The 14,988-nt window shown below is 34.2% G+C and overlaps 2 protein-coding genes across 3 annotated transcripts; one reads left to right on the top strand and one right to left on the bottom strand.

Annotated features, from left to right (window-relative positions):
* Nucleotides 1-963: 963 nt before the first annotated feature.
* LOC129885296 (probable hexosyltransferase MUCI70) lies at nucleotides 964-4,796 on the top strand. Its single transcript, XM_055959525.1, has 8 exons — nucleotides 964-1,270; nucleotides 1,366-1,498; nucleotides 1,775-1,951; nucleotides 2,327-2,395; nucleotides 2,477-2,676; nucleotides 3,222-3,637; nucleotides 4,020-4,204; nucleotides 4,336-4,796. Exons 2-8 carry the CDS (start codon nucleotides 1,423-1,425, stop codon nucleotides 4,710-4,712), a joined length of 1,500 nt encoding a protein of 499 aa, XP_055815500.1. The 5' UTR covers nucleotides 964-1,270; nucleotides 1,366-1,422; the 3' UTR covers nucleotides 4,713-4,796.
* A 788-nt stretch (nucleotides 4,797-5,584) lies between these two features.
* Nucleotides 5,585-12,162, bottom strand: LOC129885297 (V-type proton ATPase subunit B 2). Of its 2 annotated transcripts, none has more exons than XM_055959526.1 (15): nucleotides 12,014-12,162; nucleotides 11,475-11,540; nucleotides 10,135-10,190; nucleotides 9,925-10,023; nucleotides 9,363-9,422; nucleotides 8,850-8,961; nucleotides 8,549-8,757; nucleotides 7,901-8,029; nucleotides 7,656-7,793; nucleotides 7,328-7,478; nucleotides 7,143-7,225; nucleotides 6,610-6,657; nucleotides 6,469-6,522; nucleotides 6,280-6,363; nucleotides 5,585-6,192 (listed from the first exon to the last, which is right to left on the bottom strand). In XM_055959526.1, exons 2-15 carry the CDS (start codon nucleotides 11,530-11,532, stop codon nucleotides 6,007-6,009), a joined length of 1,467 nt encoding a protein of 488 aa, XP_055815501.1. In that variant the 5' UTR covers nucleotides 11,533-11,540; nucleotides 12,014-12,162; the 3' UTR covers nucleotides 5,585-6,006. The 2 variants fall into 2 exon arrangements, with proteins under 2 accessions (XP_055815501.1, XP_055815502.1); XM_055959527.1 differs by having other exon boundaries at nucleotides 11,890-12,100.
* Nucleotides 12,163-14,988: the final 2,826 nt, after the last annotated feature.

A 14,988-nucleotide genomic window follows, 5' to 3' on the forward strand; every position in this document is an offset into this window, starting at 1 on the left:
AAATTAGTCATATAAGATGAATGTGCATAATTAAAATAAATATATATTTTACGTGATTTAAGTTATGCCTAATGAAAATACACACACAACATTTTACTAGTTAATGAGTAAATGACGCCCCTTCACGCTAATTTTTAATATTACAAATCTTATCAAATTCGGACTTTGGATATATGTATCCGACGCGTCCAACTACATGTATCTTGCATACATGGGACAAAATTATGTGTAATTTATTCTAGATATAATGTATCAAAGTGGATTCACGTGTATATCTCTCTCGCTCGTCTCTCTTCTATCTCTCTCTCCTCTCTCCCTCTGTACCTGTATTTTCAGAATGTATCTGATACCCACATACATGTATCTAGTGTTATTCATATATATTTGAATACACAGACTCTCTCACTTGCCTCCCTCCTCTCTTTCTCTCGCCTCTCCCTCTCTATGAATATGTATTTTCAAAAGGTATGTGGTAAAAAATGTATGTATTTATGTGTGTCTAACTTGAAATCTAGTATGAAATTATTATTTGGTGAGATAATATGATTTTATTTTTTCAAATTATAGGGAGAATGAAGGCATGTTGGAAATCGACTCCGATAATTGGATTTGGTGTAACTTGTGTAATTACATTGTCCGGCATATTTGATTAGTCATGTAATTGCTCGGTGGTTACTTTTCTTTTATTTCTATTATTTTAAATTCTTTTTATTTTTATTATTCTAATAGTTTATAATTATTTTTTTACTTTATATTATTTGTATTTCATTTTATTCTCATTCTCAATCTTTAGTTCATGTGATTCCATGTAATTTTTTGTATTATCTATTTTTTATTAACATAATTTTGCTAATATTCTACTTTTTAAATTAAAGTTGAATTTACTGTTGAATAAGTTAATACACTTATGGCTTTTTTTAAAAAAATTATATTTATATTTATGTACCTCATGTTGCACAATTTTTTGCCTTATGGCGTAATAATGGCCATACCATAAACGACATCGCTTAATGTTCTCTGTAACAAGATTCGTCGGCGTTGTCCTCCCTCTAATTCAAGAAAAGTGCATTGAATAATAAATCAACTAAATTAATAACTGCGTCTCCCATCCAAAGCCAGCGTACAACCTCAACAAGCAACTAAATTTCAGGCCATTTCCAGATCGTATTAATACTCACCTTTTTTGTTTCAATTTTCTACAATACGCCATAGATTGACACAAAATCTGGTAAAAAGAAGCTGCTTTCTTCGATTTTTATCAAACTGAAAGGTAAAATACTCAAAACCCATTTCAAGAAAGTGTTAATCTTGATTATTTTTCGAATATGGGGTTGTAATATTATCCCTTTTTTGATGCATTTCCAGGATTTGCTCAGTTCACCATTCTAATCAGCTCGAGGATCCGCTCATAATGCATTGAGTATGGACAGCAATTTCTTGCCGTCCATTTCTTTAAGAGCTAGCCGAAGGGCAGACCGTAACCATCTTCAATCCAGAGGTAAAGCAAAATGTTGTCTTACTGGTTAGTAAGACACCCCATTTATCATAATTCACATAAAATAAATTTCTTATGTTGAAACTGAATTTGAAATTAGTGCAAACATGATAAAGGGTGTCTTGCATTGTGGCACTTCAATAGTAGTACACTGCGTAACTGTTGAACCTGAACTGGAAATTAGTAGTATAATTATGATAAAGGGTGTCTTGCATTGTTGTAGTGGTAGTGTCTGTATTACTGTTGAAATTGAAGAATCAAAATTATTTGTGAATGTAGATGGTAAGGGAGGCCTTGCAAGTGGGAAGTCATACCAAGACTCCCCTATGAAGATTATATGGAAAAGGGGTTTCATTCGGTTGGTTCTTGTGGGCGGAATTATTTGGGGTCTGCTCATTCTAACCGCATTGTTATTTCATGCTTGGTCTTGCCAGTCGTCTATTGCTTTCTTTTCAGGTAACTGCGTTACACGTTCTTGGTTTCTTTTCCTTTGCTATATTTATGGCAGCTTTTGCTTTTGCTTTTGTTTCGAGTTACTTTTGAGGATGAGAGGATTGCAGTAATGAACCCTGTGGTTTATCATTGCCAATCCTAATTGGTAAACCTGGCATATTTAGCACCTGGACTCTAAATATGAACTAAACATTACCCTCTTTCACAAGTTCTCTTAACTTTATGGTTAATGGAACCATGACATTTTTGAAACTGGAAGTAGTATACTAGTATGTATGATCTTGTTAGTGCCAATTTTGTTTCAGTAATTAATTAGCAACCTAAGCATTTTACATCTCAAAATGAGTTCTGCATTTATCTTCCTTTCTTGACATGCAGCCCTTTGTAACAAAAGCAGTGTAATTTATGGAGCAATACAGAGCCTGGGACTCGTGACGCCTCCACATCGTGAGTTTCTCAAATTTATAAATTCAAATCTTGTAGTGGAAAAATGTTAAGGTTACTCTTTTATCTCTTGTATTTGTGTAGGTTGTTCTATTCCTGTAGCAGATGACCCAAATAAGATTGTCATTCCAAAAAGGAGATCTCCGGAAAAATATGTGCAGTCACTTTCTTACATTATGGAGGATTTTACAGAAACCAATGGATCTCAGTCACCACCTCTATTTGGAGGACATATAACATGGCAACAGAGAGATGAGAGCTTTAAAGTAAAACCAACCATGAAGGTAAGTAAACATACTGTCTTATCTAACTTAATTTTAGGCTTCAGTTGTTTCTGTACCTGTTTGTTGCATTTTCCTAGCCCAGTGTCCTCTCCATTTTTAGACTTTTCGTAAAGACCAAATTTTGCTCATAGAAGGAGTAGTGGACAATGATTTGAAAATAAAATCTACCTTTAGCTTTTGGCATAGTACTGTAGTTTTGAGGGCAAATCAGGTTTTGTACATTCCTCCTTCTTAATTACTTACTCCATTTTTGAGATGTGTTTGCATGTTGTAATCAATAAAGTATTTTGAGATAAGTGTGCACCATTCCCCCAGTGATAGCAGTAACATTATGGTTTGGAAAAGACTACCGTACTCACCAAGTGAATGTGATTATTATTCTATTAATAATCCAATTTACCAGGAAAGAGGAATGAAAATATGTTACATACTTGGGGCACCCTATACCTAGCTCTTGAGAATTTGGTTTCCTTTTATTATTCTCAAGAACAATTTGAGTTTTACGGCTTCATATCCGTCCAGTGTTGATATATATTCATCTGTAGGTGCACTGTGGATTTATACGAAATGGTGGTGCAGAAATGTCTCAGAAAGACGTCAAATATGTCAAGAAGTGTCGGTTTATTGTTGCCTCTGGTATTTTTGATGGATATGATACACCTCACCAGCCATCAAATATAAGTTCACGTTCGCAGAAGCTCTTTTGCTTTCTTATGGTTGTCGATGAAGTATCTCTTGAGTTCATCAAGAAAAATGTTACTGTTAGAGAGGACAACGAAGGGGGAGAATGGGTTGGTATCTGGCGTTTGATTCTATTGAAGCATCCTCCATATGATGAGCCCAGAAGGAATGGAAAAGTTCCCAAAATATTAACCCACAGATTATTTCCTCAAGCACAGTACAGTATCTGGATTGATGGTAAAATGGAGCTGATAGTTGACCCATTGCTATTACTTGAAAGGTATTATACTAGTTATGATATCTCATGGTCCTGTCCAGTTATGTTGCTCTTGTTTTATGTTCCTTACCCCCCCACCCCCACTCCACCCCCCTTCTCCCCTCCTCCTCTTGTGTGAAATTGATTGCTAGTATTTTCAGATTATTGGATTTACTGGAAGAGTATGTGGTAAAGTAATAAATGGGTAGATTCAGGACTTGCTAAGCGTTACTCAGTAGAACTATTTGCCTGATACATAAGCTGATGCTTTTACTTGTACATCGATTTGTCTTGTTAATCTCCTTTGTTAAATTTTAACCAAACAAAAGAAAAGTCTCCTTTGTTTAGAAAATATTGAATCTTGATTGAGCATGAGTGGTCTAACATAGACGGTGGCTACTTGAAGATACTTGTGGCGCGAGAAGCATACATTTGCAATTGCTCAGCACAAGCATCACCGCAATGTGTACGAAGAGGCTGATGCAAACAAAAGGAGAAAACGATATGCTCGTCCGTTGATTGATCTTCATATGAAGATATATCGCTATGAGGGAATGGAACCATGGAATCCAAAGAAAAGTACTCCTAGTGGTAAGCTAAAGGGCTTTGCTGTGTGTTCTAATCACTAAGAGGAGTGTCAACTTCTCCAGGACATTAATTCTTTCTCGTTAGTCACTTCTCATATATTTCTGTTAACAGTGAAAACTCTTTGGTAATTGCAGATATTCCAGAAGGAGCTGTTATCATACGAGAACATACTGCACTGAGTAACTTGTTTAGTTGCTTGTGGTTCAATGAAGTTCACCTCTTCACACCGAGAGATCAGCTGAGCTTTGGATATGTTGTCTATAGGTTAGGAGGCCTGTTCAAATTTTTTATGTTCCCTAATTGTGAGTATAATTCCATCTTTATTTTGCACAATCATACCCGCGAACATTCATCCAAAGTAGAGTGGGTAAAATCTTTGGATGAATTTAAGAAAGATAAAACCGGTGGTTTGAAAGAGAGTAGGGGAGGATTAGGCTTGTGGACTCCTTACCCTGGGGATCTTGATTCGGTTGTGTTACCATCTGTAAAGAGAACTTCAAAAGCTGGATGAAATTGGAGTTTCTTTTTCAAATTCTGAATAACATTGTAATACGTTGTGTTTTATCCTTCATCAATTTGAGGTTTTGTTTGGAAGCAAACATGTCTGAGTCTATTGTTTGCTCATCTGAAGAACTAGTTCGCGTAGGACTGTCACTATTTGCACAGAGCAAGTGCATAACCCTGCATAAAGATGTTTCATAGTTGTTCATTAGTCCATAAACATAGTGGCAAATCGGGACTATTTCACACCCAAAGAGAACACCTTCTTATGGATTTTTTTTTATAGAGTTAGTGACATTTTCTCACTTCTTCTAACATTGGTTTTTTATATTAGTGCCAAATACAGTTCTTTTTAAGCTGCTTGAATTATCCGAGCAATATCTATGTCTGTTATCGCTCTATCAAATGTGGTGTTCCTAGCACTTTTGGGAATAATGAAAGAAACGATCTTGCTTTGATTAACGCAACATCTTTCCCTGGAAAAAGGTTAGTATAAAACAATCGAAGGAAAACTAAGCACACGTGATATACATTATTTGCCGATCAATGTTTGATTTACAGTAAATTCTTGTCCAAACACAATTCTCTTTTCAACTTCAATTTCAAATTACTCATTTTTTAAACTTAAATCAAATATGATGGATCCATGGACGCAATCCCTTAGTAATTGAATTTGAAGTCCATCTGGATTTTTGATAAAGATGTATTACCTCACAGGCAACAGAGTATAAAGAGAATGCAGATAATATTCAGTTCTATGTTTCAGCTCTGTAGGTTGTCACAAAAAGTCTGAACAAGATGTCTGAAAGAGTATAAAACCAATGCATAATAGACTTAATTTGCCATTATTCAGAAAGAGTACATTTCTATGTTTACCTGAAATATCTTAAACTGAAGTTGTCATTATTAAAGAAGAAGCTCACAAAAGGCAGCATTATTCAAAAAGGATGCCAAAGAATTAGTTCACGGTCCAACATGAAACAAAAAAAAAGAGCACAATATATAACAAAGGTTTTGTAATTCCTAGAAACCTCAACTGATGTAGAATTTTAAAAGGAACCCAAACCCTGCCATATCTGCAGATAACACAACACAATAAATTACACCACGACTTGACTGGTTCTCAAAAGAATATAAATGTATTGCAAATGCCGGACAGCCTTGGTTCTGGGAACCCAGTAGAGAGAGCTTTTATTGTTGAGCTGAAACGAGATTCATATTTTAACGAGGAAAACCACATTATACGTATCATCAAGCTCATTCCAAGGCAATCACACAGGTAGTTAACTACAAAGCCGGCTCCTTCAATTAGAAGCATCACGGCTGTAATACTGATCCAGGGTCTTTGCAGGGATACGGTGGAGAAGCTCACGAGGGAAGATACGAAGGAGTGTCCAAGCTAAATCAAGCGACTGGAATATGTTGCGGGTGTCGTATGCTCCTTGGCTAACAAACTTCCTCTCGAATTTGTCAAGAAACTCTAAATAAAGCTGATTTATTCAAGAAAGATTTAATTAGTGAAAAGTTGTTGACATTAGGGCGAAACAAGCTCAACTAATTTATCTGAAGTTACAAACCAGGTCCTCAGAAGATAAAGCTTCTTCTCCAACCACAGCTTTCATTGCCTGGACATCCTTGCCAATAGCATAATTTGCATACAGCTGAATTTTTTAAAAAATATTACCATTAAGATCATTTGTTGCAAATAATTGTCAAGTCTTACTGAACATATGATGAAACACATCTTTACTGAAAGTTCGTCTTACCTGGTTGGATACATCAGAATGATCCCTCCTAGTCATACCCTCACCAATGGCACTCTGCAAAAGTTTTAAGGGTGATTTAACATTCACACATTTGGTGTCCTCTCAGTTTGTGAAATGATCTAAACAGATCCATAAGCTCACCTTCATCAACCGAGACAGGGATGGAAGCACATTGATTGGTGGGTATATCTGTTACAATTCAGACAGGAAAAACAACAATTTGATATTTTTTTATATTCATAAGCCAAACACTGTTCAAAATGTAAAGATATTCAAAACATCCACACTCATATTTATCCCCAAAGCAAAACCTTTAGAGTAAATTAGTTTTAGTTTCTTAAAAATGGTAATGCTAAATTGCATCCTCCTAGTAATGCTGGATCATAAAATGCTGAGGTTTTTTATCACTTTCTCTGCTGAGACACTAAGTAATCCAGTCCAGTGAGAAATCTCAGGTTATGCACAATCTTAATTCAGATGATCTCAAAATCAAATAAATAGAAAGATCTAGAATAAAATAAAAAGAGCAAATCAAGATAAAAAAATATTGAAAAGGCAAGAGGCATCCACTTCCTATATTAATTCGAACAATAGTTAATTTTCTAAATCTTCTCCTCTAACAGTCCCCTTCACTAGTGTGCGTAAGTAGTCAGTCGATGAGGTTTGTAACATACCTGTCGATTGTGAAGCTGTCGATCAATATATATTTGTCCTTCAGTGATATAACCTGTAAGATCTGGGGTTGGATGTGTAATATCTGCTCGAAATAATAAGAGAAATTAGAGATTCATCAAATATATATTACAAAGCAAAGTAGTAGTAAACGAAAATTGTTGCTGGCTAGGATTTAGTGATTTACCATCATTGGGCATGGTCAGAATTGGAATTTGTGTGATGGAGCCCGTTCGGCCTTCAATACGTCCAGCTCGTTCGTAGATTGTTGCCAGATCGGTATACATATAACCAGGATATCCACGTCTTCCAGGCACTTCTTCTCGGGCAGCAGATACCTGTACGACAGTTTATAGTTTTATGGTGCCAGAAGTCTAAGAAAAAGAAGTCCCCCCCAAAACGGTAACAACGGGCGAACCATTTGTATCTCTTTAAAGGTCCAAAAGTGCTCCAAAAATACAGAATCATGATTGGTGCAATTGAAAAGGTTGCAAGATACACTTCATGAACAATACCTCACGAAGAGCATCAGCATACGAACTCATATCAGTTAAAATTACAAGCACATGCTTTCCACATTCATATGCTAGATATTCTGCAGTTGTCAGAGCAATCCTGGGAGTAATAATACGCTCTATAGTAGGATCATTGGCCTGCAAAACCATAATATTCCAATCAAACTTGGCATTCACTTCCAATAGCTGCATTTGTTTTCACAAAAGGAAATATCACTATTTGTTCAAAAAAATCCAAGCATTACCAGGTTTAAGAAAAGTGTTACTCTCTCCATAGATCCATTTTCCTCAAAATCACGTTTGAAAAACTGTGCTGTTTCCATGTTGACTCCCATAGCAGCAAAGACTATGGCAAAATTGTCCTCTTCACCACCCTTTGGCATCAAGCAAAAAAAGTGAGAATATTGCATACAATAATCAACATGCATAATGAACATGGATACATACAAGCGCCTGTCCAGCTGTCCATTGGTAGATTACAGAAGCAACACACAGAGGAACTAACTTGTTAAAATTTCTTAAGTGTTAACCTCTAGTTACTTTGGACAATAAATGTGACTGTTTTTGAGGTATACGTTAATGAACTCCAACAGAAGGCAAAAATAAAAATAAAATGTGCACACACATATTGGTCTTGCGGCACTTGGACATAATCTGGTGACCAGGCCCTCTAAAATGCAGCAAATGTAAGCCAATCAAGTCATTGATAGTGGTAAAGTTTCAAACAAAAAACAGAAACATTTAGCTAGGTGGAAACACAGTCTTCAAAGGCAATTCGACTCTCAAGCAATGTAGCAAACCTCCATTATCAAGGTATTTAAACAACTCCATCATAATAATCCATACACAAGCTGACCTTGGTACGATTGGGAAAAAAATGACAAACTACTAACCTCGAGAAGATTGTCAGATTTTTCCAACCTCTTCACCAGTCCAGCCTGACGACAGATCTGGGCGGCAATTTCATTATGAGGAAGACCAGCAGCAGAGAAAAGAGGAATCTTCTGCCCTCTAGCAATTGAATTCATGACGTCTACTGTGGAAATTCCTGTCTGTATCATTTCTTCAGGATATGTTCTCTCACTAGGGTTGATAGAACTTCCTAGGGTTGATAAGTTACACATATGATAAGGTTAGAGAGAAATCACAAATAAAAAAACTAAAATAATGGACTGTCCAGAACTCAGTGCTTGCCTGAAATATCCCTGTAAGCCTCAGGTAAAATAGGAGGACCATTGTCAATTGGTTTGCCAGAACCATTAAAGATGCGTCCAAGCATATCCAAAGACACAGGTGTCTTTAAGACCTGAAAGCATATTTGATACTATTAGTAAATGGAGTAGTATAAGTACAAAATGACAGAACCACAAAAAAAGATATTCAGTACTGTATATAAAAAAATAAAAATCCAATTGTCTCCATCTTAGGATCCATCTGGTTTTCCACTATTTTCTCCAATTGCAAATACAGAATTACTCTAGCAGCATTTTCATATTTACTATTGACTGCTTTCTGTAATACAAGAGTTCGTAAAAAGATGGAAATGCAAGTGAGAAAAGTAAAGGCTAAAGAATGTTGAGAATGTGAAATTTTCAGACCACGGTTTGTTAACCACAGAGACACGAGGAACTAAGGACATATACTCAGGATTTACATATTTGGAGTCCATGAAATGAAGTACAGAAACAAATACTAGCTGCTGCGTACCTCTCCAGTAAACTGCACAGTTGTGTATTTGTTGTCAATTCCAGATGTTCCTTCAAAAACCTGGGAAGAAAGGAAAAAATGACCATGCATAAAGAGATTGAGTTACAGTGTTATCAAAGGCGGAAAGCGCAAAAAAGCTGCAAGGTCCATTGGGCTTTAAGCGCAGAGCACAAATAAAGTGTGGGCTTTAATGAAAAAAGGTGCAAAGGGAGAAAAAGATACAAATATATATATATATTTAGTCCAAGACCAATAATTATAAACATGAATGACAAATATATGGCCAAGAAATTGAAAAAAAAATATGATAAAGTGAAATATCAATTGTTTAGTGTCACATCTTCAAAAGAGGCTCATTGGCAAGGAAAAGTTTGCCTTAGAACCTTGATGACCACACTGAAGCACACATAAAGCGACACGAAGCGCTCAACACATTCTGAGCCTTGCTTCAGAGCTTAAGCGCACCTTTGACAACACTAAGCTAGCTGATAAAAAACGTAATATAAAGGAACACATTTATAAATTGCAGACAACTAAATCAGCAAAAGTGATTCCAAAGAACCTGGACAACTGCTTTTTCACCATCAACTTCCAGAACTTGTCCACGCCGGGTAGTTCCATCTCCTAAACGAATGTTAACAATCTCCTGGTACTTGGGTCCCTGATAAGATCATACATGAACATTCCAGTTGCATCAACACAAACAAGTACAATAAAGTAGCACACTAAGGAAAAACCAGAAAAGGACATTAGCAAATCACACAAAAATTACCTTCACTTTGTCTAGGATGACCAGTGGTCCAGCAACACCTGAGACAGTTCTATATTCTGCAATTGTACATATGTTAGAAATCTGCAACAAACTTTTAACTGACATGTTTAATAATTTAAGAGTTTATATATAATACAAAAACAATGCAACGACATCAAACTAGTTGAGTTTGGCTACATGAAGCCTCAATATCCACTCCGTACCATAGGAACCTGTTTCATTCGAATACCCAAACAGTCCTGACAAACATTAGACCTATGTAAGAGTCTCAAAACGACTAAGCATTAATCTCTACTTGTTAGTGTTGTCATTTTGCAACCACCACGTCTTGTCCTTCACTAAGTGCCTGTTTGGATTGGCTTATTTTAGGTGTTTTTAAGCCAAAATAGCTTTTAAACAATTTTGAAGTGTTTGGGTAAAGTTAAAAAGTGCTTAGAAGCACTTATTTTAAAGCCCAAATAACAAAAATAAGCCAAAAGCCATAAGTTTGAAATCCTAACTTATGGCTTTTGGCTTATAAATCATAAGCTATAAGCCAAAAGCCAATCCAAACAGGCTCTAAGTCCAAAAAAATTTCAAGAGATTGTAAGACTTTTGTGAACTTCCATGTGATTTTAGCTCTACCTTGTTCACTTTTAACCCTTTCAATCACCATAGTGCCACCCTCCCTTAAAAGAAGAAAAAGAAATCACAGTATCACACCTACTTAGAGGTGCATTCAGAAGTATATGTATAACATAGTCAACCCATCTCAGACAATTTTCTCTTATTTTATCTATTATGTATGCTACTAGTAACTCATGCGTGGCACTAATCTTGACATCAATATTTCTACAAAATTCATCTAAACATTAATACTCCAATGACATTGATCCTGTGGATATATAGGGTCTTAGAGGCCCAACTCACTCCATAAAACATTAAAAATATTTACATCGGTTATCAGAATTTGCATTGAGTTCAACAAAAACGATAAATAAAATAAAAAAGAGCTGCAAAATCGTCAGCTTTTACTTGATGATCCACTGGATAAATCAAGTACAATATGAATCGTCCCCTCGATGACATCCCATAATGTTGGAACCACAAAGAGAAGCTCAAAAAAATTGCATCTGAATTTACAGAATCCCGTTGACCTCAACAGTCAGAAATATTCACTTTGTATCATATAATCATACAAGAAGAAGGTTACCTTTAACATCAATTTTTCAAGTGTTATTTTCTACTCAAGTTATTTTTTAGCCATAATGCACATACAACATTATCCCTATGCTAAATAGACTTTCTAATCTAGCAAACAGATGGATTGGAGAAAAAAGAAAAGGATCAAACAAAGTTACCCATTCCAACCTCCAGGGTTCCCTCCTCCATCTCAATATTGTTTGGTGCAGAACCCATAGTTTAACCTGAATGTCACAATTAAACAACAAGTTACAATTAGCGTCCACAAAAGGAGAGAAATATTTCATCCTCGATCGTCAGATCACAAACATCTACACCAGTGGTGGAGCAAGAATTTTCACTAAGTATAAACACTGTAATTTTCAGCAGAGGGGGATTCGGATGAACTCCTCAGCCGAAGCTGGCTCCGCTCCCGATCTACAGATGATCAAAATGCGAAGGAAGAAATGCAGTTCAAACAGTCCACAAACACATCTATTTACTTCATTTAACATCAAATATCAATACAATTTATAGCAAATTAACGCAAACACAAAAGTCAAACAGTGAGATGGAAGAATAGTGGAACCATACAAGTAAACTCAGAATCAGTAGATAACAACCAGATGTGAGTAGAAACCAAATCGGATTTCGGTGAAATCGAATTGCAGAATGAAGAAGAGAAGATTCGAGAATGGATCTATGAAAGGAAACATACCTGTTCTTCTCAATCACAAATTGAGAGAGAGAGAGAGAGATATTGCAAGGTGGACCGTGGAGAAACGATATTGAGATCTAATGGCAGAGATAAATAATTGGGACCTTTTCTTATAATTAGAAAATAAAGAAAATATGAGAACGTGAGATGGGTTAATACTGTAATATGGAAATCAACATCTTACATGAGTAAAGAGCTGTTACCGTTGAACATATTTTTTTTTTATTAAATAAAGGAACCTTTTATATATAGAGATATAGAGCCCGTTTGGATAGCCCCTTTTTAGCTTTTGGATGTGTTTGCCTAATGCTGACTTTAAGCCATAAAGTTCTTAAAGTCAGTCAAAAATGAAAAGTTAGGATTTCTAACTTTTTTTTCCAAAGTGCTTAAAGTCATTTTCTTTGACCATGGAAATTACTTTTATATCCCTTATATTTTAACTAAATTCTCAAACTACCTTTTTTTATTCTTTTAATCCTAAAATTCACATCATAAGCACTTTTATCCAAACACTCAACTGCTTATTTATAAAAATAACTTTCAGCACTTCAAAGTTCTAAAAACACTTCATACATAAAAGCTACTTTTTTTAAGCCCATCCAAACGGGCTCATAGAGTCCGGATTTAAGATTATAATTGTTCTAATTAAAAAATATTGAATTCGTCTAAACTCCTGGATAATATGTGGTATGATGTTCGGATATTAAAGTATATATCCAAAATTTTAATTACAAAGTTAGTTTCTAGGACAACTTTAAATTCTGTTTATTTAAATAAATTTAAATTTCTCAAAATTATGCACAATTGTTGAATTGAAAAAGAAAGTAGTAGCAGTAGATAATGCAAAACTCCAAATATGTTGTTCAAATCAAATGGCGACACGCCAGTTGAGTGCTTCATTGGCGCGCGGGACCAACAATAAGCCGTGCCGCGTCCTCTTAACACTTGCAAGTTATTTGGACTGCTATGTTGTGATTTAGAAATGCTCAAAAAGATTTGAACATGACAAAAAATAAATTATGATAAAAATCCGATTAACTATACGAATGATCTAATCAAATTTTAGTTTTAATGATCTACTCAAATTAGAAATTAAATTTATATTTAAAGTTCAAAGACAAACATATTATAATAATTGAGGATTAACTTCTTGATGCTAAGAACTTACTTATAAAGATAGTAGAATAAGTAGAATGGATAAAAAATTAACCATAATGCAATAAATTAAAGAATATAAAAAATACAAAATTCTCTCCAATGAAACTATTAGACAATGTAACCTGAAAAACATGCGCTTGTTTGCTTATTACAAGTGGTAAGCTAATGCAAGTGTGATGTTTTGAAATCACATTGCTTATGAGAGGGGAAGGGGAAGGGGAAGGGGTGGGGGTGGGGAATATAACTTAATTTTAGTAGTATAAACCATGGGTTCATCTATTCGCAATGATCAGTATTTACACATTGACTTTGTTATAATTATGGACATATAAATGTTGAAGTGGACCACAAATTATGTGGAATTAATTTGTTTGTGAAACTTATCTTAATCGATCATTAAACACTCAAATGTCACTTCACTAATATTTTTTTGTTTCATTTTATTTTTGATATACATTTGGACAAACACATGAACTTTTTATGAAGTTATTTGAATTGACTTTGGCTTTTACTTTTGACTTTTTTAAAATTAATTAATTAAACACAAACTACTGTTAATGGTTCATGTGACAACTCTAAAAGTGGCTAATGATGCACCTTACGCTAAGATAAAATTATGAGTTCGGAGTCCAAAAGGTAATAAAATTTGTCAAAAAATTTCAAAACGACATATCAATATCAGATGATACCAAAACGGTAAAGGCGCAGGGTGATTTGCGCCTTACCAGAGACGTCATTAAAAACGTTAAATATAAGTCGCACGCTGTCATGCGCCTTATTTAAGGCGCACTGACACCTGCGATCTTTAGTGACAAGTGATGTGCCAGACCATCCCACTATTTTTCTTTTTCCTTCTTTTCCTTTAAATATTTTCTTTTTTTTAATAATAACTAACAAACATAATTAAAATGTAATAATTTATTTTTTTCCTTTTTTCCTTCATTGTCTTATTTTTCCACATTCTACTAAAATTATTTAAATTATTTTTATAAGATTATATTTTTTGTAGTAATTAAAATTAGGATTAATTTTTTTTATAGTATGTAAAAATCATATCTTTATTTTTTCTTGTTGTGATTAAAAATTGTGTTATTATATTTCAAATTATTAATTATTATAATGTATAATTGTTTTATTAATTTCGTTGTATCTTCCTTTCTAGAAAAATGATTTAAAACAAAATCAAGTACAAAATTTACTTTTATTTTTACTTTTTTCATCCTTTCTTATGTTGGTGTATTATTTTTTTTGACACACCAATTGAATAGATAGAGTTTGATAGGGTGAAAGTCATTTCAAGTTTCACCATAATACTTTGGGATAAAGTTAACAAAAAACAATTAAATATAAGAAAAAATTAGTGAACTAGTAAAAATTCTCAATTTATTTAGTGAAAATGATATAGTTTTAAAAAATTATCAATAATAGCTATATTATAGTTCTATAGCAAATTAATAATATCCCAATTTAGTTTCTAATTTTTCCAACCTGTTATGCACGCGTTTTTAGAGAAATAAAAAAAATTAATTGTAAAGTAACTCACTCTCTTAATGGTTACGTTTCTTTTCCCTATTTTCTATTCTCTCTCTAATTATTTTTTTCAATTCCTACTTATCTCTCTTTTTTCATCTCTATTTTTTTCAAAATTCCCAAAATTCTCTCCCCAATAGAATCCCATTGATTTAGGTAACAAAATATCCATCATATATCATGGTAGATTTTTATTGACTTGTATTATCTATCATTTTTCATTATTTGCATCCTACTAAATCTTTTTTTATATTTAGTATTTTCTAAATAATATTTGTATTCATTAC

Source organism: Solanum dulcamara, chromosome 4, assembly GCF_947179165.1.
Source record: "Solanum dulcamara chromosome 4, daSolDulc1.2, whole genome shotgun sequence".
Taxonomy (NCBI): Eukaryota; Viridiplantae; Streptophyta; class Magnoliopsida; order Solanales; family Solanaceae; genus Solanum; species Solanum dulcamara.

Excerpts from the sequence above, each read along its gene's own strand:
- LOC129885296 (XM_055959525.1), top strand. The coding sequence starts at position 1,423 with ATGGACAGCAATTTCTTGCCGTCCATTTCTTTAAGAGCTAGCCGAAGG. Across the intron at positions 1,952-2,326 it reads GTCTATTGCTTTCTTTTCAG|CCCTTTGTAACAAAAGCAGT; the intron begins GTAACTGCGTTA and ends CTTGACATGCAG. Across the intron at positions 3,638-4,019 it reads CCATTGCTATTACTTGAAAG|ATACTTGTGGCGCGAGAAGC; the intron begins GTATTATACTAG and ends GGCTACTTGAAG.
- LOC129885297 (XM_055959526.1), bottom strand. The coding sequence starts at position 11,532 with ATGGGTTCTGCACCAAACAATATTGAGATGGAGGAGGGAACCCTGGAG. Across the intron at positions 8,962-9,362 it reads CTGTGCAGTTTACTGGAGAG|GTCTTAAAGACACCTGTGTC; the intron begins GTACGCAGCAGC and ends ATATGCTTTCAG. Across the intron at positions 7,794-7,900 it reads TAACACTTTTCTTAAACCTG|GCCAATGATCCTACTATAGA; the intron begins GTAATGCTTGGA and ends ATGGTTTTGCAG.